The 22,348-nt window shown below is 44.5% G+C and overlaps 1 protein-coding gene across 5 annotated transcripts in view; it reads left to right on the forward strand.

Moving 5' to 3' along the window:
- The window catches only part of LOC131335693 (uncharacterized), a 54,672-nt gene that overhangs the window by 17,370 nt on the left and 14,954 nt on the right, over positions 1-22,348 (forward strand). The window contains exons 3-4 of one of the 5 annotated variants that reach the window (XR_009202582.1): positions 24-658; positions 753-1,000. The exons of 2 other annotated variants lie outside the window; for them this stretch is intronic. Coding sequence is in view for 1 of the 3 variants with exons in the window: in XM_058371171.1 (XP_058227154.1) it covers positions 229-339 (111 nt within the window). In the remaining 2 variants the exon portion in view is untranslated. The remainder of the gene's footprint in view (positions 1-23; positions 659-752; positions 1,001-22,348) is intronic. 2 more of the 5 variants (XR_009202588.1, XM_058371171.1) reach the window with 2 other exon arrangements.

The raw sequence follows: 22,348 nt of genomic DNA on the forward strand, positions 1-22,348 counted from the left end.
AATCAAAATATTTTTTCTTATAGGAAAGATGACAAATAACAAGATAAAGTATACCAAGCCCAGGAAGATGGCCCAACAAGTGCTTGACTATGAGAGGAAAAAGCGTGAAAAAATGGAATTGAACCACATGAGAATGGTTGAATTAGGGTATCAGAAGATGGCAAATGCTTTGTTTGGTTCAAATAAGAATTGAAGAGAAAGATCAAAAATATTGAGGAGGCCAAAAAGATGAGGGCCCGGGGTAATTTGTCCGATGAGGATTATCAGCAACCTGAGGATGCACCTGAGGATGAGGACAATGATGATGACACTTTCAGTTATACCGATGATGAAGAATTGGTAAGTCATATTAATTTTATCAGAATTGTATTATGAACTCAATGATTACAAATATGTCGTTAGTTATATTAGTTTTGTATAACATGGTGTCCGATTGATTCTATGAACGCACGAAAAAAGAACGCTATTGCATCCACTCTTCAAACTGATCAGCTGCCTCCTATCAAGTCTACTATGGTTCTTTCCCTTGCCCAAGGTTCAAGGCCTGCCCCAGTTGCAGTCGCTCCTACTCCTACTCCTACTCCTACCCAGGAGTTACCGTTTGAACAAGATGGTTTTTCTACTACACCAAGTTCTTTACCACAGTAGATGGTTAGAGGTATATTTTACAACAAAAAAAGTAGAAAGAAACTAAAATTCTACCATATTATAATTGTAATATTCATACACGGTACTTTTTTTAAACTGTTCAGCTTCTACCTCGAGGCGTGTCCGGGGTGCTAACTGTGGAATTAACACAGAACGCTTAATTGCTAGTGGTAGTGGCAAGAAACTTAATGTAGAGATTCCTTTGGAGGTAGGAACACCCATAGGTGAAAATGCCACAAGGTTCGCCACTTGGCTTGGTATACAAATTAGGATGGCGGCACCATTGAAGAATGTGGAGAAGTGGGATGATATTCCCTTTCATGTTAAAGCGCCCATCTTACAGGCTACATGAGTAAACTTTTCTTTCTGTTATTATTGTAGGGAGGTATTCCCGAGCAGATACATTTAGTTACCGAACACGTGATGTTTGGGAACACGTGGAAAATACGACTGGACTTATCGCCGGGCAGTATGAAGAACAGCGATATGGAACAATGACATGTGAAGTCCTTGGTCCATGCAATCTATTCGGCTGAATAAAGGCCAATGACATGACAAGTCACTGGTGTAAACTATCTGTTCGGCAGATAGGAGACATTTTGATTACGTTTGGACCAAGTCACATGTGAAGTCCCTGGTCTAGGTAGTCTGTTCGGCCATGAGACAGCCGAACAAAGAAGAAGCTCCAATCAAGAGTAGGAGCAGAGGGAATACTCTAGAAGATTCCAAAGTAGTCATGTCCCATAAAGGGATAAAGATCCCAAGAATATAGGATCTGAGAAAGATACCCAACGAGTATGGGATGTTCGGCTCTTAAAGGAAAAGAATCCTAAAAGGACTCTTTTCCATAAATTGATAAAGGAAACGAGACTCCTTGATATCCGGGGTTTCCTATACGAGTTAGGAATCTTATGGCAACAAGGATGCTTGGACAGCAAGCATCCATAAATCTATAAATATGAGGTAAACCTAGAGGTGAAAGGTACGCAATACATTGCATTATTATTACTTTCCTACTGAAAATTAGGGTTGAGTTTTCTGGTACGTGATACTAACAAAGGCATCGGAGGGCCTTTGCCACAGAGGCAAAGGTGCACTCACCCCCTGTCTATTTTGCAGATTAGGGTTCAGACGTCGAGCTAGGGTTCAGGTGAAGAGGCACGAATAAGCCGTTGCAATCCAGTTGATCCGAAGTATCAATTGTTTTCATCCCCCTACAATTGGCGCCGTCTGTGGGAAACGAAAGAATTCCCTTTTGAAATACGACCATGGTGGAAGTAACTCCAGCAACACCACATGAACCAAAAGATGTGTTAGATGGAGGAAGGGACAAATCACCACCTGGGGCTCCGAGAAAGCCCCAGGGTGGGCACAGGAGGAACACGAGTAAGGACCGCCCCCTCACCGTACATCATAACTCCAAAAATAGAGGAGATGGAGAGACGGCTTCGAGATCCACGAGAAGGAGTAAATCCCATCAAAGGGATGAATCGATCGCACACTCCAGGAGTGTGCACCATAGCGACGACGTTCTTGATAGAAAGAGGCAAGAAGTCGAGGAGTATGCTTGTCTGATTAAAAAACGAGAGCATGAGATCAGAGAATTGGAAAGAATTAGGGAGCATCTGGAGGATTCTGGACTGTCTCGAAGAAATTCCAGAGGTAGTAGGTATGCTGTGGTACAATACAGAAAAGCTCCTTCACGAGGAAGAAGGAGCAGAAGCAGGAGCAGAAGTCCTGTTATAGGGCGTCATGAGGCTTCTCCACGAAAAAGGGGAAGAAAAAGTAGAAGCCGAACACCAAAGAGAAGGACTTCCTCACGAAAAGGAGGAGCAGAGACCGAAGTTCTACCCCCGAGGAAGAGGACACGAGAAAGCATCATCGAGACAGGTACGAGAGACCTGATGCTGATTAGGTCAAGGCTTCGGCCCACAAGTCAAAGGAGCAAGAGGATGGGACAGTGACTGCACGAGAAGCAGCACGCAAGGCCCTGAGTAATATTGCAGCCTCCCCCTTTACAAAGAGGCTACAAGAAGCAAGGTTGCCGAGCAGAGTGAAGCACGGTGCATTCGTACTTTACGAGACAAATACGGATCCCGTAGCTCACATACAACATTATCAACAGGCCATGTTTATGCATGAAGGGGATGATTCCATCTTGTGCAAAATGTTTCCCTCCAGTCTTGGCAAAATGGCTTTATCCTGGTTTCATAAACTGGCCCCACGATCCATACGAGGATGGAGGCAGTTGGCTGAGGAATTCACTGCTCGGTTCTTGACGAGCAGAAAGGCCCCGAAGACATTTGAGAGTCTTTCCACCATGAAACAGGAGGAGAACGAGCAAATCAGAGATTACGCAAAAAAGTACTGGGAAACTTTCAACGAGATTGAAAGTTGCAGTGAGGAGTATGCGATTGCTACCTTCGAGACTGGTTTGCCTGTTCGGGGAGAGATGCGCCGATCATTGAATAAACATCCAGTAGCCACATTGGCTAAATTGATGGAACGAATAGAGCAACATGCCAGAATGGAGGATGACATTCTCCGTGAGGATGGCAGGACGGTTGCCGAACAGCCGAAGGCACCTGCCAAAAAAGTGGATAAAACAGAACCTAAGACATACAAAGACAGAAGGGAGTACGGGCAGGCTAAGAAAGAGCCATACAAGGACAAGCAAGCTCTTGACCCCAAGTCCTTCTTTTCTATCACTACGGTTTGGAAGGAGCCAATTTACAGGATTCTTTATCGAATAAAGAATCAGCCATATTTTAAATGGCCCCCAAGTCTAGGCGGAGACAAAGATGCAAAACGTGCTACGAATCAGCACTGCAGTTATCACAAAGATTGGGGCCATATGACTGAGGACTGTGAGATATTCAAGAGGCACCTTGATGATTTGGTCTCTCGGGGCTATCTCAAGGAGTTTATCCAGGAGGACCCTAAAGAGAAAGGGAAGGCTATGGAGTTGGGTTACGAGCAAATCCCTAAAGGCGTGATCCATATGATACATGGGTTGGCTGCACCTGTAGGGAGGTATTCCCGAGCAGGTACATTTAGTTACCGAACACGTGATGTTTAGGAACACGTGGTAAATACGACTAGACTTACCGCCGGGCAGTTCGGTGAACAGTGATATGAGAAGTCATGGCTATAAATAGACTGTTCGGCAGTTAGAGACATTCTGATTACATTGGACCACGTTACATGTGAAGTAGTTGGTCCAAGCAGACTGTTCGGTTATGATACAGCCGAACGGATGTTGTAAAGAACCTAGCACATGATACGAGTGATCACGGGTTGAAAGCAATGCAATCGATATCCGAATAAATGGTACGTAGGACCATAGTTTGAATATAGACAGGACAGTCATCATGCTAAACAAGTGTTCGGCAATATGGACCAGTGACATGAGAAGTCAATGGTCCAGGAAGGTTGTACGGGCTCAAGGACCAGTTACATGTGAAGTAACTGGTCCAAGCCGTCTGTTCGGCCATGAGACGGCCGAACAAAGATGGAGCTCCAATCGAGAGTAGGAGCAGAGGGAATGCTCTGGAAGATTCCAGAATATTCATGTTCCGTAAAGGAATAAGATCCCAAGAATATAGGATCTGAGAAAGATACCCAACAAGTATGGGATGATCGGCTCATAATGGAAAAGAATCCCAAAAAGACTCTTTTCCATAAACTGATAAAGGAAACGAGACTCCTTGATATCCTGGGTTTCCTATATGAGTTAGGAACCCTATGGCAACACGGATGCTTGGCCAGCAAGCATACGCAAATCTATAAATATGAGGTAAACCTAGAGGCAAAAGGTACGCAATATGTTGCATTATTATTGCTTTCCTACTGATAATTAGGGTTGAGTTTTCAAGTACGTGATACTAATAAAGGCATCGGAGGGCCTTTGCCACGAGAGGCAAAGGTGCACTCACCCCCTATCTATTTTGCAGATTAGGGTTCAGACGTCGAGCTAGGGTTCCGGTGAAGAGGCACGAATAAGCCGTTGCAATCCAGCTGATCCGAAGCATCAATTGTTTTCATCCCCCTACAGCACCTTATACGAGGAGTGAGGTGAGGCTGTTGCAAAGATAGGTCAAACACGATCAGCACGTGATGCGATTGGGAAACAAGAGAGGGCGAGAAACTGATGTATGCAATGAGAGCTTGGCATTCAGTGATGATGACTTGGGAGAGGTCCAAATACCCCATAACGATGCATTGGTCGTAACCCTACGAGTTGGGGAATATGACATCGAGAGAATTCTAGTGGACTCGGGGAGTTGTACAGAGGTATTGTACTATGATGCATTCAAAAAGCTGGGCCTGGCCCAATCAGACTTAGAACAGTCAACAACACCTCTTATTGGGTTCGGTGCAGGAGCAGTCTGGCCCCTTGGAAAGGTAACATTACCTGTTCGGGCTGGATCAGTGGTGTTGAGAACAGACTTTTTGGTGGTCGATGTCCCATCTTCCTATAACGCGATTATAGGGAGGACGTGGTTGCACAAAATGAGAGCAGTCTCCTCGACTTATCACCAGATGGTGAAATTCCCAGGTTCAAATGGGATTGAAGTCCTTAAAGGCAACCAGAAGGTGGCACAACAATGTTTGATTTCTATCATCAAACGTGCTCCAAAGGCCCTCCATGTTCATACATTAGAAGTACCAGATCAACCAACCATCGAGGATGTTGGAAGGAGCCCGGCTGAAAAAGTGATTGAAGGATTGGAAAAGATTCAGATCAACGAGACTGATCCTGAAAGATATTTTCTAATTGGGGAATCACTACCAGCAAACGAAAAGGCTGAGTCGATAAGATTTCTAAAGGAGTATATTGATGTTTTTGCATGGGTGCCAGAGGAAATGCCCGGAGTGGATGCAGATGTGATCTGTCATCATTTAAACATTGACCCTCAGCACAAGCCGATCATTCAGAAAAAACGAAGGGCAGCCGTGCAGCATGTAGATGCAGTGATTGAGAAGGTCGATCGATTACTGAAGGCCAGGGCAATACGTGAAGTCTATTACCCCGAGTGGTTATCCAACACTGTTGTGGTAAAAAAGAAGAATGGTAAGTGGCGTGTCTGCGTGGACTTCACAGACCTGAACAAAGCGTGTCCTAAGGACAGTTTTCCTTTACCCAGGATTGACCAACTGGTTGATGCAACCTCTGGTTACGAGCGAATGAGTTTTCTCGATGCATATCGAGGATATCATCAGATTGCTATGTTTGAACTTGATCAAGAGAAGACTTCGTTCATCACACCACGAGGGTTATACTGTTACAGTGTCATGCCGTTTGGGCTGAGGAATGCTGGGACTACATACCAAAGACTTGCAACCATTATGTTCAAGAAGCTCATTGGGAAGACTTTGGAAGTTTACATAGATGATATGGTGGTAAAGAGTCGAGAAAAAGGAGGGCATATTACTGACTTAAAAGAAGTGTTCGAAATCCTGAGGAAGTATAAACTAAAACTCAACGCCTCGAAATGTGCGTTTGGAGTTGGTTCAGGAAAATTCCTGGGCCATTTGGTAACTATGAGAGGGATAGAGGCAAATCCCGATCAGATTGATGCCTTACAGAGACTACAGAGTCCCAAAACTACCAAAGAAGTCCAGAGGCTGACTGGAATGGCAGCGGCACTTAACAGATTCATCAGTAGGTCAAGCGACAAATGCATGCAGACCCTTTTTTCAGCTATTGAAAAAGAGGGAGGGATTTGAATGGGGAGCAGAATGTGAGCAAGCTTTCCAGGACCTAAAGAAGTACCTGGCCGAGCCCCCACTGTTGTCAACTCCACAGCCTGGTGAGTCTTTAATTCTGTACTTAGCTGTTTCCGAGCATGCAGTAAGTGCAGTTCTGTTGAGGGATTTGGGGATCGAGCAAATCCCTATTTATTATGTTAGCAAGACATTGTTGGATGCAGAGACGAGATATCTGCCTTTAGAAAAACTTGTCCTGGCACTTAGGACAGCAACTAGGAAATTGCCACACTACTTCCAAAGCCATAAGGTTGTGATTTATACTGAGTATCCATTAAAATCACTGCTTCGAAAGGCAGATTTCTCGGGAAGGATCTCGACGTGGTCCGTGGAGTTAAGTCAGTATGATCTCGAGTATCAGCCACACACAGCAATTAAAGGCCAGGTGTTGGCTGATTTTGTGGCAGAGTTTTCCCCCACTGTTGCTCCTTTGCCTCCTTCGAGAAAGGAACAGGCAGCTAAGACATCATCCTTGAAGGATCAACCCGTAGCCGAACAAGATCCCAAAGAATGGAAGTTATTCGTTGATGGATCAGCGTGTAATACTGGTTCTGGAATTGGAGTTGTCCTCTTTCCTCCTCAAGGAGTTCTGATTGAACTCTCTGTTCGGCTTGGATTCAGTGCATCGAATAATGTGGCTGAATATGAAGCACTCTTGGCAGGATTGAGAAGTGCGAAGACCCTTAAAGCAGAACGGGTCAGGGTGTATTGTGATTCCCAGCTTGTTGTGAATCAGCTGTCCGGCGAATACGAGACTCGGAATGAAAAGATGGTGGCCTACGTGCAGGCAGCAAAAGACTTGCTTGATACCTTCGAGAGGGTATATATTGAGCAAATAAGTTCTGGACAGAATGCTCATGCAGATTCTTTAGCTTGGTTGGCTGCAGCAGTACCAACAGAGTTCAAAAGAAGGGTGGCAGTAGAATACCTTAAATGAGCCGAGCATTGGGAGGAGTGTAGACTTGGTCTTGGACGTGAACCAAGGACCAAGGACCAAGTTGGATGGACCCAATAATGGAGTTCTTACAAGACGAGATACTCCCTTCTGATAAAAAAGAGGCCCACAAGATAAGAGTCAAATCTGCTAGGTTTTGGCTGTCCCCAGAGGATAAGTTGTATAGGAAATCCTTTACAGGTCCCTATTTGCTATGCGTACATCCTGAGATGGTACAAAAGTTCCTTCATGAAATCCACGAGGGAACATGTGGGAGCCATGCTGGGGGCAGATCTATAGCCCACCGAGCAATTACTCAAGGCTACTGGTGGCCACACATGCAAGAAGATGCAAAGGTGTATGTAAAGATTTGTGAGAAGTGTCAAAAATTCTCACCAATGATTCGAACACTTGCCGAAGATCTGGTGCCTTTGACAAGTCCCTGGCCTTTTGCTCAATGGGGAATGGATATCGTGGGTCCATTGCACAAAGCAACTGGGAATCGAAAATTCCTGCTCGTAGCAACTGATTATTTTACAAAGTGGATTGAGGCAGAACCACTGGCCAAAATCACTGAGCCTATGATAGAAAGGTTCGTGTGGAAAAGCATCATCATTCGCTTTGGGGTTCCTTATTCATTAATCACAGATAATGGATCCCAATTCCAGAAGAAATTCAAGGGTTTTTGTGCCCAATATGGAATAAGAAATTATTATTCCACCCCAGCCTACCCTCAGAGTAATGGGCAAGCAGAGGCGTCTAATAAAACTATCCTTGATGGAGTCAAGAAAAGACTGGACAAAGCTAAGGGAAAGTGGCCTGACGAGTTACCACTGGTCCTGTGGGCTCATCGACCAACGCCTAGGAGGTCTACGGGAGAGACCCCCTATTCATTGGCCTATGGAACAGAGGCTGTCATACCTCTAGAGGTAGGCCTGCCGACCAACAGGACCGTTTTGGTTGAAAGTGGAGGCAATGACAGGGCCCTTCAAATCGAGCTTGACCTAGCCGAGGAGAGGAGAGAAAAAGCCTTGGTACATCTTGCTTCTTACCAAGAACAGCTGATGAAAAGCTACAACAAGCATGTTCACCCTCGAGAATTTGGTGTTGGAGACCTCGTGCTTCGAAGAGTGCTCGGCAACACCAAGGTGGCTAACGAAGGCAAGTTGGGGGCAAATTGGGAAGGTCCGTATCGAGTGACTGAGATTGTAGGCATAGGGGCCTATAAATTGGTAGATTTGGATGGTAATCCAATTCCGAGGCCTTGGAATGTTCATAATCTACGAAAGTTCTTTGTTTAAAAGAAGCATTCAGTTCTGTTTTAGATTTGCACTATGTGATTGTGTGGGAATTACGAATATAATTCCCTTGTTCTATATTTTAGTTGCAAGGGGTACGAATAAACGCCCTCTTGAGTTTTACCGATTATGAATAAATTCACTTTTTTAGTATAATTGTTATGTTCTAATCTAGAATATAGGTATTTGTTTTAAATACGAACTACGAGATTAGTTTCCCTCATTCGTATTGGGGAGCAGGGTATACAGTTCAGTACGTGAAACTGAAACACAAGTATGAAACACTTGTAAGATTTTCAGTACGTGAAACTGAAACACAAGTATCAAACACTTGTAAGATTTTCAGTACGTGAAACTGAAACACAAGTATAAAACACTTGTAAGATTTTCAAAACTTTAAGTACGTGATACTTAGGCATTTTTGCGTGAATACATCCAATACACAAGTGGTTCTAAGTACGTAATACTTAGAAGTTGTGGTATGAGTACGTGAAACTCAACGAATACAAGTACGAGACTCTTGTAAACGTTTATTGGCATGGCTTGACAAACATAACGAGTATATGTTAGCCACATTTGTTCAAGTACGAGAAACTTAAAAACATTAAGTACGTAACACTTAAACACAAGTATGAAACACTTGTGTGATTTTCAAACAGTTAAGTACGTGACACTTAAACACAAGTATGAAACACTTGTGTGATTAAGTATGAGCACACTTATATGCCTTAAAAACCATTCAAGGTGGAACGCTTTTAAGTACGTGAAACTTAAAATTCAGAACAAGATATCATGTGTGAAAGATTTGCTAAAAGTACGAAATACTTATGCAAACAAATGATGCTTAAACAGTATGAAATACTTAGATTGAAAATTGCATACGAACAGATGCAGCAAACATGGAAGCCGAGCAAAACATAAAAGTTATGCCACGAAGGGCCGAATACCTGTTTTAAAATGAAGTATTGATAGTACTGGTACCACGCAGGGTAAAGAAGGCTATGGTCATGCAAGACCAGCCGGATGATTTTAAAAAAAAAAAAAAACTACCTGTTTACTATCTTAATCCAGGTTCTGAACCTCAGGAGGGACATCAGCCTCATCAACAGCAGTAGCAGTTTGTACCTCTGGGATAACAATCTCAGTGGTCACTTCCAGAATAGATGATTGCACAACGTCATTTTGTGCTTCAACTTGTATTTCTTCATCAACATCTGCAAAATCGTCAATCTGTTGATCAACATCGTCTGCTGGAGCTGCAACTTGGCGACTTGGTAGATCATTCTCAACCCATAGGGGAGAATCCTCAGCAACTCCTGCCTTTGTAAGGCACGCTTCCCAGCAAGCAACCCAGATTTGGTCTTGAATATCAGGCATCTGCTCGACATAACTTGATGTTGTGGCGTCAAAGCCCTTCTGATAACCATCTTCAAAGGATGCCTTTTTGGTGCTGTCCATCTCGGCCAAAACTTGATGCAGACTCTCCTCCGTAGTCACAAGCTTGCCCTTTGTCTCAGACAAATCAGCCTTAGCTTTATCTGTCTCTCTCTCTAATCTCGTGACTGTTCGGATCAGCCTAGTGTTGTCATTTAAAAGCCTGATCCTCTCGGCTTCAGCTTCCTGGAATTTTTGGCCCAGTACGACCATGTTTTGGATAAACTATAGCAAATACCAAAACGTGAGTAACTTTTTTCTTAAAAACTTACAAAGATGAAGCTTTAAAAAAGAGAAGTTTTTATTACCTTGATTCCACTAACGAGACCAGTGGACACAAGCCGATCAGGGGGAGACAAAGACTCTTTCTGTAAGTCAACAGGGAGTAGCAACCCTTGGGCCAGAGCAAGTGTTGTCTCCGACGAACTAGCACTATCCCCGACGTGAACGGGACGGTCTCCTCTAGTGAATGGAGGAGTCCATGTCTGAGGAAGTACTTGGGTAGTTGGTGAAATGGGGTGATGTGTTTCGATGTCTGCTTGAGAAGCAGTACCAGTAGGGTCTTCTGATCTAGGCCGTTTGTCTCTGTGAGCATCACTGGCCTCTATGGTAGTCTCCACTTCACGAGATGAAGTGGAACGGCTCGAACCTCCTCTATTACGACGGGGTGCAGGAGGGGCGTTCCCTGTGGAAGCTACCCGACCAGATCCCCGTCCCCGAGAAGAGACGGTGAGAAGAGAGCTGAGGTTTAAAGGCTGACGTGTCATGGTGCTAGAGTTAGGAGAAAATTGAGAATAACCTGAAGAAGATGATTGACTGGTGTCAAGATTCACTACTGGCTGTTCGGGTTGAAGAGGAATGACCTGTCTGGATCTTCGAACTCTAACTCGAGGTAACGGAACTCCTTCGGAAATAGGGATTTCACCCAATTAACCAGCTACAGTTACTCCTGCGTTGGCTCTTGTGCTCCTAGGCTGAGGAGCAGTTGATGTGGAGGCAGCGCTGGTGCTGGGGTGAGCAAGTCTCCTGTCGATAACACCTCTGTACGCAGGATCGTATCCCAGAAGCACGTCAGCGTCACGACCCCGACCAGCTGTTCGGGTACCAGGCACGCCTTTATATTTTAGGACTTTGTTAATATCCTCTGTTTGGATGTTGCTTGGTGTACGTCTGGGACGATGATTAACGTTTTCAGCTGCAAAACTCAAATCGAAAAACCAAATTTAGTACATGGAAAGGCTACGAGAAAGCAGTAAATGAAGAATTGTAAAAGGGTAAAATCAAGAGCATACGTGGATAGCCCCATATGTGGGGGCAATGGAGCCCCAGCACTTGGCCATCTTCCCCTAAAGGCTCGAATGCTCCAGTCACATAGAGGAAGTCGATCTCGTGGTCACAAGCAGAATCTGGCAGATTGAGCACGAAGCGCTTCTCTGCTCTCCTAACTTTGAAGTAGTAAGTATTGTACTCAGGGTTTAGTACTATACTATACCACCATTGGATGTCCCAAATTCCTAAATTGGTCTCTAGAATCTCATTTAGGGCTATATTATCAATCTGAAAACGTTTGTAGAAACTTACATGGGTGTAAGACGGTACCAGCTTAAAATCTGGCAAAGTAATGGATGAAGGGGGAAACGGACCCCGCCTTCGACAATGGACACGATTGGGATACACATTCTATCCCACGATCCAGCGTCCCTATCCGCTCCTAATGGGGCGAGTTCAAGCCCTACGTTTTCAGGAATATTGTATTTTTCTCTAAATGCCGCCATGGCAGCAGGGGTATCACAAAGCTTCCTAAACTTACTGGGTCTAGGAGGGTTGTCATCCGCCATGAGTATATTCAGAAAAGAAGAAAAGATGGAAATGGGTACGAATTGAAACCCTAGAAATGACCCACAAAATCTGAGAATGAGATCTCAGATGGAAACCTAAGAAGAAGAAAGGGAATGAGAGCGAGAATCTTACGAGAATCTTGTGACGATTCCCTGGAGTGCAATCAAGTTTGCAGACGGTGGCAATGGCGGAAAGCTTTAAAGAGAAAAATTGAAAGTTTGAATGTTTTGGATGAAAAAACCAAAAAGAGCCCTTTCAGGGGTTTAAGGGTAAGAGATGGAGACGAAACGTCTCCTCTCACGCCGTTACAGGTAAAAGTAACGGAAAGCAGAAACCGTTCTGATGCCGTTTCATAGAACGTCAGTTCAAAATTAATGCTAGGCATATGAAACGTGCCACGTGGAGTCACTTACCCCGAAATGGTATAATGACAAAGGCGCCAAAAGGCATCAATGAAATATTGAAATTATGACTGCACGGGATCAAAAGAGTTTGGTCTAGATAGAATTCTGTTTCTAAGCATCATATATTGCCCCCGAACAGTGGTAAATACATGAAGCTGGGGAGCAATTGTAGGGAGGTATTCCCGAGCAGATACATTTAGTTACCGAACACGTGATGTTTGGGAACACGTGGAAAATACGACTGGACTTATCGCCGGGAAGCATGAAGAACAGCGATATGGAACAATGACATGTGAAGTCCTTGGTCCATGCAATCTGTTCGGCTGAATAAAGGCCAATGACATGACAATTCACTGGTGTAAACTATCTGTTCGGCAGATAGGAGACATTTTGATTACGTTTGGACCAAGTCACATGTGAAGTCCCTGGTCCAGGTAGTCTGTTCGGCCATGAGACAGCCGAACAAAGAAGAAGCTCCAATCAAGAGTAGGAGCAGAGGGAATACTCTAGAAGATTCCAGAGTAGTCATGTCCCATAAAGGGATAAAGATCCCAAGAATATAGGATCTGAGAAAGATACCCAACGAGTATGGGATGTTCGGCTCTTAAAGGAAAAGAATCCTAAAAGGACTCTTTTCCATAAACTGATAAAGGAAACGAGACTCCTTGATATCCGGGGTTTCCTATACGAGTTAGGAATCCTATGGCAACAAGGATGCTTGGACAGCAAGCATCCATAAATCTATAAATATGAGGTAAACCTAGAGGTGAAAGGTACGCAATACATTGCATTATTATTACTTTCCTACTGAAAATTAGGGTTGAGTTTTCTAGTACGTGATACTAACAAAGGCATCGGAGGGCCTTTGCCACGAGAGGCAAATGTGCACTCACCCCCTGTCTATTTTGCAGATTAGGGTTCAGACGTCGAGCTAGGGTTCAGGCGAAGAGGCACGAATAAGCCGTTGCAATCCAGTTGATCCGAAGTATCAATTGTTTTCATCCCCCTGCAATTATTTTATTGCGAGTTCAATATTTTCCAATATTCCCCCCTGTAATTCTTGGACTTTTAGACATAGCTTATTGTAGGGGGATGAAAACAATTGATGCTTCCTATCAACTGGATTGCAACGGCTTATTCGTGCCTCTTCACCGGAACCCTAGCTCGACGTCTGAACCCTAATCTGCAAAATAGACAGGGGGTGAGTGCACCTTTGCCTCTCGTGGCAAAGGCCCTCCGATGCCTTTATTAGTATCACGTACTAGAAAACTCAGCCCTAATTATCAGTAGGAAAGCAATAATAATGCAATATTGCGTACCTTTCTCCTCTAGGTTTTCCTCATATTTATAGATTTATGGATGCTTGCTGCCCAAGCATCCTTATTGCCATAGGATTCCTAACTCGTATAGGAAACCCAGGATATCAAGGAATCTCGTTTCCTTTATCGGTTTATGGAAAAGAGCCCTTTTAGGATTCTTTTCCTTTAAGAGCCGAACATCCCATACTTGTTGGGTATCTTTCTCAGATCCTATATTCTTGGGATCTTTATCCCTATATGGGACATGACTATTCTGGAATCTTCCAGAGTATTCCCTTTGCTCCTACTCTCGATTGGAGCTCCATCTTTGTTCGGCCGTCTCATGGCCGAACAGACGGCTTGGACCAGTTACTTCACATGTAACTGGTCCTTGAGCCCGTACAACCTTTCTGGACCATTGACTTCTCATGTCACTGGTCCATATTGCCGAACACTTGTTTAGCATGATGACTGCCCTGTCTATATTCAAACTATGGTCCCACGTACCATTTATTCGGATATCAATTGTATTGCTTTCAACCCGTGATCACTCGTATCACGTGCTAGGTTTTTTTACTACATCTGTTCGGCTGTATCATAACCGATCAGTCTGTTTGGACCAACTACTTCACATGTAACTTGGTCCAATGTAATCAGAATGTCTCTAACTGCCGAACAGTCTATTTATAGCCATGACTTCTCATATCACTGGTCCATATCGCTATTTACCGAACTGCCCGGCGGTAGGTCCAGTAGTATTTACCACGTGTTCCCAAACATCACGTGTTCGGTAACTAAATGTATCTGCTCGGGAATACCTCCCTACAATTGCTCCCCAGCTTCATGTATTTACCACTGTTCGGGGGTAATATATGATGCTTAGAAACAGAATTCTATCTAGACCAAACTCTTTTGATCCCGTGCAGTCATAATTTCAATACTTCATTGATGCCTTTTGGCGCCTATGTCATTATACCATTTCGGGGTAATCGACTCCACGTGGCACGTTTTCGTATGCCTAGCATTAACTTTGAACTGACGTTCTATGAAACGGCGTCAGAACGGTTTCTGCTTTCCGTTACTTTTTCCTGTAACGGTGTGAGAGGAGACGTTTCGTCTCCGTCTCTCACCTTTAAACCCCTGAAAGGGCTCCGTCTGGTCTTTTACCCAGAACTCGAACTTTCAGTCTCTCTCTTTCTAAACCTTCTGCCATCACCGCCGTCTGCAAATTCGATTGCATCCCAGGGAATCGTCACCATTGTCTTGTAAGATCCTCGTTCTTACTTCATTTCTTCTGTTTGGGTTCTTTATCTGAGATCTCTATTCTCAAATTCGTGGGTCGTTTTTCTAGGGTTTGAGTTACACCCTTTTTCAGTCTTTCTTCTTTCCTGAGTATACCCATGGCTGACGATGGTGAGAATCCCTTGAGACCCAGTAAATTTAGGAAATTATGTGAAACCCCTACTGCCATGGCGGCATTTAGGAGGGAATATAACGTTCCAGAGAATGTTGGTCTCGAACTCGCCCCCCTGGGCGCAGATAGAGACGGAGGTTCCTGGGATCGAATGTGTATCCCCATTGTTGCCATCGTCGAGGGTGGAGTTCGATTTCCTCTTCACCCACTACTCCGTCAGATCCTAAACTGGTATCGTCTCACCCCCATGCAAGTATCAACAAACGTCTTTAGGCTGATAATGGGTGTAATAGCTTTGAATAGGATTCTGGGGACCCAGTTAGGAATTTGGGATATTCAGTGGTGGTACAGTATTGTACTAAACCCTGACTATAATACCTACTATTTCAAAGTTAGAAGGGCAGAAAAGCGCTTCGTGCTCAATCTGCCAGATTCTGCTCGTGACCACGAGATCGACTTCCTCTATGTGACTGGAGCATTCGAGCCCTTAGGGGAAGATGGCCAAGTGATAGGGCTCCATTGCCCCCACATATGGGGTTATCCACGTATGCTCTTGCGTTTTATCTTTTGCAATTTCTTCATTTACTGCTTTCTCGTAGCTTTCTCATGAACTAAATTGGTTTTTCAATTTGAAACTTGCAGCTGAAAACGTTAACAAACGTCCTAGACGTGAGCCGAGCTACGTCCGAGCAGGGGACATTAACAGGATACTAAAATATACAGGAGAACCAGGAACCCGAACAGCTGGTCGGGGTCGAGACGCTGACATACTGCTGGGATACGATCCTTCGTACAGAGGGGTCATTGATAGAAGACTTGCTCATCCCAGTACCAGTGCTGCATCCACCTCAACTGCTCCTCAAGAACGTATCTCAAGACTTCAAACTGGGGTTACTGTTGCTGGCCAACCTGGTGAAGTTCCCATTTCAGAAGGCGTGCCACTTCCTCGTTTGAGACTCAGAAGATCTACTCGTGGATCAGTCTCTAATCAACAACAACCCGAGCAATTAATTGCAAATCGTGATACCAGCCAGTCTTCTTCTTCTGGTTATTCTCGATCCCCTTGTAACCCAGGTACAATGACCCGTCAACCTTTTAATCTGAGCTCTTTACTTACTGTGTCCGCACGAGGACGTGGTGCTACCAACAGGGTAGCATCAACTGGCGCCCCGCCCCCACAATCACGTCGCAACAGGGGGGGATCAGCAAGATCGTCATCTTCTCCTCGGGGAGAGGAGGGTTCCCTTGATGCTGCTAACGCACATCGGGACAAACGGCCTAGGTCTGATGACCCAGCTGGTTCTGTTCCACAGGCTGATACAGAAACCCATCTCCCCGTGTCACCAACTGCTCAAGTACTCCCCCAGACATGGACTCCTCTTTTTACTAGAGGAGACCGTCTTATTCATGTTGGGGATAGTGCTAGTTCATCTGAGACTGCTCTAGCCTTGGCTCAAGGGTTAATGCTCCCTATTGATTTGCAAAAGGAGTCCCTGTCGTCACCTGATCGGCTGGTGTCTACTGGGCTCGTTAATGGAATTAAGGTACTGTGACTCAACCTTTTCATATAAGTCTTTATGTATATTTCGTATACCACATATCATATATTACTACACTTGTCACTTACCACTCGCTGTTTTTGCCAGTTCATTCAAAAAATGGTAACCATAGGGCAAAAGTACCAAGAAGCTGAGGCCGAACAAATCAGGTTGCTAAATGACAATACTCGACTTCTTCGGACAGTTGCTCGGCTTGAAAGAGAAAGAGACAAAGCCAAGGCGGATTTTAATGGTGCTAAAGGCAAGCTGCAAGTTGCCGAAGAGAGCCTAAACCAGGCTTTATCCGAAATTGATAGCACCAAGAAGGCTTCATATGAAGATGGCTACCAGAAGGGTTATGATGCCACAACTGCCAGTTACGTGGAACAGATGCCAGCTTTACAGGACCAGGTCTGGATTGCCAGCTGGGAAACCTGTCTGACAAAACTAGGGGTTGCTGAGGATTCACCCTTCTGGGTTGACAACGAGCTGCCTAGCACCCGCGTTCAAAACATTGAAGACACTCCAGAGCTAGCAGGTCATCCAGAGGAAGACTTTGAACGGCAAATTGAAGAATTTGCCAATGCTGAGGAAGATATCCCCACGGATGTGGATCCTACTGAAGCTCCTTCTCGGGATGTACCTTCTGAGCCCATCAACTTGGAAGAGAATGTAGTCGAGGGTGGTGCTGATACTGAGATCAACACTGATACTTCAGAGGTCCAGAATGTGGATTGATTTGGTAAGTATAAGAATTGTTTTGGTTGCTGGTCCTGCGTGACCATAAGCATACTTTGGCCCTGTGAGGCACCAGTTCAATTTGAATACTTTGTTAACACAGGTATTTGGCCCTTCGTGGCATAACCTTATGTTTTGCTCGGCGTCCTTTGTTGCTGCAGCTGTTCGTATGCAATTTTTCAATCTAAGTATGTCGTACCGTTTACGTATCATTTGTTTGCATAAGTATTTCGTACTTTTTAGCAAATCTTTCACGCCTGTTAAGTTTCACATACTTAATGTTGTTTAAGTTTCACGTACTTAAAAACATTTGTTTCCCAGTGTCTCGTACTGTTTTAAGTTTAGTACTTTACAAGTGTATTCATACTTGTTAAGTATCACGTATTTAGAACATCACACAAGTGTTTCGTACTTGTGTTTAAGTTTCACGTACTTAACTAAATGTGGCTTACATTTAAGTCAAGCCAAAATAGGTTCTCAAGTATCACGTACTTAAAACACCATATAAGTATCTCGTACTTTGAACGTCCATACAAGTATTTCGTACTTGTATTTGTTAAAAGAAAACACACAAGTATGTTCATACTTGCATTCAAATGTATAAAACTTTTAAGTTTCACATACTCAAAAGGTATACCCTGCTCCCCAATACGAATAAGAAGAACCAAACTCGTAGTTCGTATTTAAATACCACAACAGTTATTCGAAAGAAGTGATTTTATTCATAATCTGTAAAACGCAAGAGGGCGTTACTCGTACCCTTTTAAAAAATAATCAAAACTAGAACAAAGGAATTATATTCGTAATTCCCACACAATCACGTAGTGTAAATCCAAAACAGGATTTAATACTTCTAAACAAAGAACTTTCGTAAATTATGGACATTCCAAGGCCTTGGAATTGGATCACCATCCAAATCTGCCAATCGATAGGCTCCTATGCCTATCGTCTCAGTTACTCTATATGGGCCCTCCCAGTTGGCCCCCAGCTTGCCTTCGTTAGCCACCTTGGTGTTGCCGAGCACTTTTCGTAGCACAAGGTCCCCAACACCAAATTCTCGAGGGTGAACATGCTTGTTGTAGCTTTTCATCAGCTGTTCTTGGTAAGAAGCAAGATGTACCAAGGCTTTTTCTCTCCTCTCCTCGGCAAGGTCAAGCTCGATTTGAAGGGCCCTGTCATTGCCTCCACTTTCAACCAGAGCTGTCCTGTTGGTCGGCAGACCCACTTCCAGAGGTATGACAGCCTCTGTTCCAAATGCCAACGAATAGGGGGTCTCTCCCGTAGACCTCCTAGGCGTTGTTCGGTGAGCCCACAAAACTAACGGTAACTGATCAGGCCATTTTCCCTTTGCTTTGTCCAACCTCTTCTTTATCCCATCTAGGATAGTTTTATTGGATGCCTCTGCTTGCCCATTACTCTGAGGGTAGGCTGGGGTGGAATAAAAATTTCTTATTCCATATTGGGCACAAAAAGTCTTGAATTTCTTCTGAAATTGGGATCCATTGTCTGTAATCAATGAATAAGGGACCCCAAAACGAGTGATGATGCTTTTCCACACGAACCTTTCTATCATAGGCTCAGTGATTTTGGCCAGTGGTTCTGCCTCAATCCACTTTGTAAAATAGTCAGTTGCAACAAGCAGGAATTTTCGATTCCCAGTTGCTTTGTGCAATGGACCCACGATATCCATCCCCCATTGAGCAAAAGGCCAGGGACTTGTTAATGGCACCAGATCTTCGGCAGGTGTTCGAATCATTGGTGAGAACTTTTGACACTTCTCACAAATCTTTACATACACCTTTGCATCTTCTTGCATGTGTGGCCACCAGTAGCCTTGAGTAATTGCTCGGTGGGCAATAGATCTGCCTCCAGCATGGCTCCCACATGTTCCCTCGTGGATTTCATGAAGGAACTTCTGTACCATCTCAGGATGTACACATAGCAAATAGGGACCCGTAAAGGATTTCCTATATAACTTACCCTCTGGGGACAGCCAAAACCTAGCAGATTTGACTCTTATCTTGTGGGCCTCCTTTTTATCAGAGGGGAGTATCTCGTCTCGTAAGAACTCCATTATTGGGTCCATCCAACTTGGTCCTTGGTTCACGTCCAAGACCAAGTCTACACTCGTCCCAATGCTCGGCTCATTGAGGTATTCTACTGCCACCCTTCTTTTAAACTCTGTTGGTACTGCTGCAGCCAACCAAGCTAAAGAATCTGCATGAGCATTCTGTCCAGAACTTATTTGCTCAATATATACCCTCTCGAAGGTATCAAGCAAGTCTTTTGCTGCCTGCACGTAGGCCATCATCTTTTCATTCCGAGTCTCGTACTCGCCGGACAGTTGATTCACAACGAGCTGGGAATCACAATACACCCTGACCCGTTCTGCCTTAAGGGTTTTTGCACTTCTCAATCCTGCCAAGAGTGCTTCATATTCAGCCACATTATTCGATGCACTGAATCCAAGCCGAACAGAGAGTTCAATCAGAACTCCTTGAGGAGGAAAGAGGACAACTCCAATTCCGGAACCAGTATTACACGCTGATCCGTCAACGAATAACTTCCATTCTTTGGGATCCTGTTCGGCTACGGGTTGATCCTTTAATGATTATGTCTTAGCTGCCTGTTCCTTTCTCGTAGGAGGCAAGGGAGCAACAGTCGGGGAAAACTCTGCCACAAAATCAGCCAACACCTGGCCTTTAATTGCTGTGCGTGGCTGATACTCAAGATCATACTGACTTAACTCCACGGACCACGTCGAGATCCTTCCCGAGAAATCTGCCTTTCGAAGCAGTGATTTTAGTGGATACTCAGTATAAACCACAACCTTATGACTTTGGAAGTAGTGTGGCAATTTCCTGGTTGCTGTCCTAAGTGCCAGGACAAGTTTTTCTAAAGGCAGATATCTCGTCTCTGCATCCAACAATGTCTTGCTAACATAATAAATGGGGATTTGTTCGATCCCCAAATCCCTCAACAAGACTGCACTTACTGCATGCTCGGAAACAGCTAAGTACAGAATTAAAGACTCACCAGGCTGTGGAGTTGACAACAGTGGGGGCTCGGCCAGGTACTTCTTCAGGTCCTGGAAAGCTTGTTCACATTCTGCTCCCCATTCAAATCCCTCCCTTTTTTTCAATAACTGAAAGAAGGGTCTGCATTTGTCGCTTGACCTGCTGATGAATCTGTTAAGTGCTGCTGCCATTCCAGTCAGCCTCTGGACTTCCTTGGTAGTTTTGGGATTCTGTAATCTTTGTAAGGCATCAATCTGATCGGGATTTGCCTCTATCCCTCTCAAAGTTACCAAATGACCCAGGAATTTTCCTGAACCAACTCCAAACGCACACTTCGAGGCGTTGAGTTTCAGTTTATACTTCCTCAGGATTTCGAACACTTCCTTCAGATCAGAAATATGCCCTCCTTTTTCTCGACTCTTTACCACCATATCATCTATGTAATCTTCCAAAGTCTTCCCGATGAGCTTTTTGAACATAATGGTTGCAAGTCTCTGGTATGTAGCCCCAGCATTCCTTAGTCCAAAGGGCATAACACTGTAACAGTATAACCCTCGTGGTGTGATGAACGAAGTCTTCTCTTGATCAGGTTCAAACATTGCAATCTGATGATATCCTCGATATGCATCGAGAAAACTCATTCGCTCATAACCAGAGGTTGCATCAACCAATTGGTCAATCCTAGGCAAAGGAAAACTGTCCTTAGGACATGCTTTGTTTAGGTCTGTGAAGTCCACACAGACACGCCACTTCCCATTCTTCTTCTTTACCACAACAGTGTTGGATAACCATTCTGGGTAATAGACCTCACGTATTGCCTTGGCCTCCAATAAACGATCGACCTCTTCGATCACAGCATTTACATGCTGTACGGCTGCCCTTCGTTTCTTCTGAATGATCGGCTTATGCAGAGGATCAATGTTTAAATGGTGACAGATCACATCTGCATCCACCCCAGGCATTTCCTCAGGTACCCATGCAAAAACATCAATATATTCTTTCAGAAATCGTATCGACTCAGCCTTTTCGTTTGCTGGTAATGATTCCCCAATCAAAAAATATCTTTCAGGATCAGTCTCGTTGATCTGAATCTTCTCCAGGCCCTCAAGCACTTTTTCAGCCGGGCTTCTCCCAACATCCTCGATGGTTGGTTGATCTGGTACTTCTAGTGTGTGAACATGGTGGACCTTTGGGGCTGTTTTGATGATGGAGATCAAGCATTGCTGTGCTACCTTCTGGTTTCCTTTAAGGACTTCAATCCCATTTGATCCTGGGAACTTCACCATCTGGTGATAAGTCGAGGCGACTGCTCTCATTTTGTGCAACCAAGTCCTCCCTATAATCGCGTTATAGGAAGATGGGACATCGACCACCAAAAAGTCCGTTCTTAACACCACTGATCCGGCCCGAACAGGTAACGTTACCTTTCCGAGGGGCCAGACTGCTCCTGCACCGAACCCAATTAGAGGTGTTGTAGACTGTTCTAAGTCTGATTGGGCCAGCCCCATCTTTTTGAATGCATCATAGTACAATACCTCTGTACAACTGCCCGAGTCCACTAGAATTCTTTCGATGTCGTATTCCCCAACTCGCAGGGTTACGACCAATGCATCATTGTGGGGTATTTGGACCTCCCCCAAATCATCATCACTGAATGCCATGCTCTCTTTGCATGCATCAGTCTCTCGCCCCCTCTTGTTTCCCGTCCGCATCACGTGCTGATCATGCTTAACTTGCCTTTGAAATAATCTAACCTCACTTCTCGTGTAAGGTGTGGCCAATCCATGTATCATATGGATGACGCCTTTAGGGATCTGCTCGTAACCCAGCTCCATAGCCTTCCCTTTCTCTTTAGGGTCCTCCTGGATAAACTCCTTGAGATAGCCCCGAGAGACCAAATCATCAAGGTGCCTCTTGTACACCTCACAATCCTCGGTCATATGGCCCCAATCTTTGTGATAACTGCAGTGCTGATTCGTAGCACGTTTTGCATCTTTGTCTCCACCTAGACTTGGGG

This window comes from Rhododendron vialii, chromosome 1a (assembly GCF_030253575.1).
Source record: "Rhododendron vialii isolate Sample 1 chromosome 1a, ASM3025357v1".
Classification (NCBI taxonomy): Eukaryota; Viridiplantae; Streptophyta; class Magnoliopsida; order Ericales; family Ericaceae; genus Rhododendron; species Rhododendron vialii.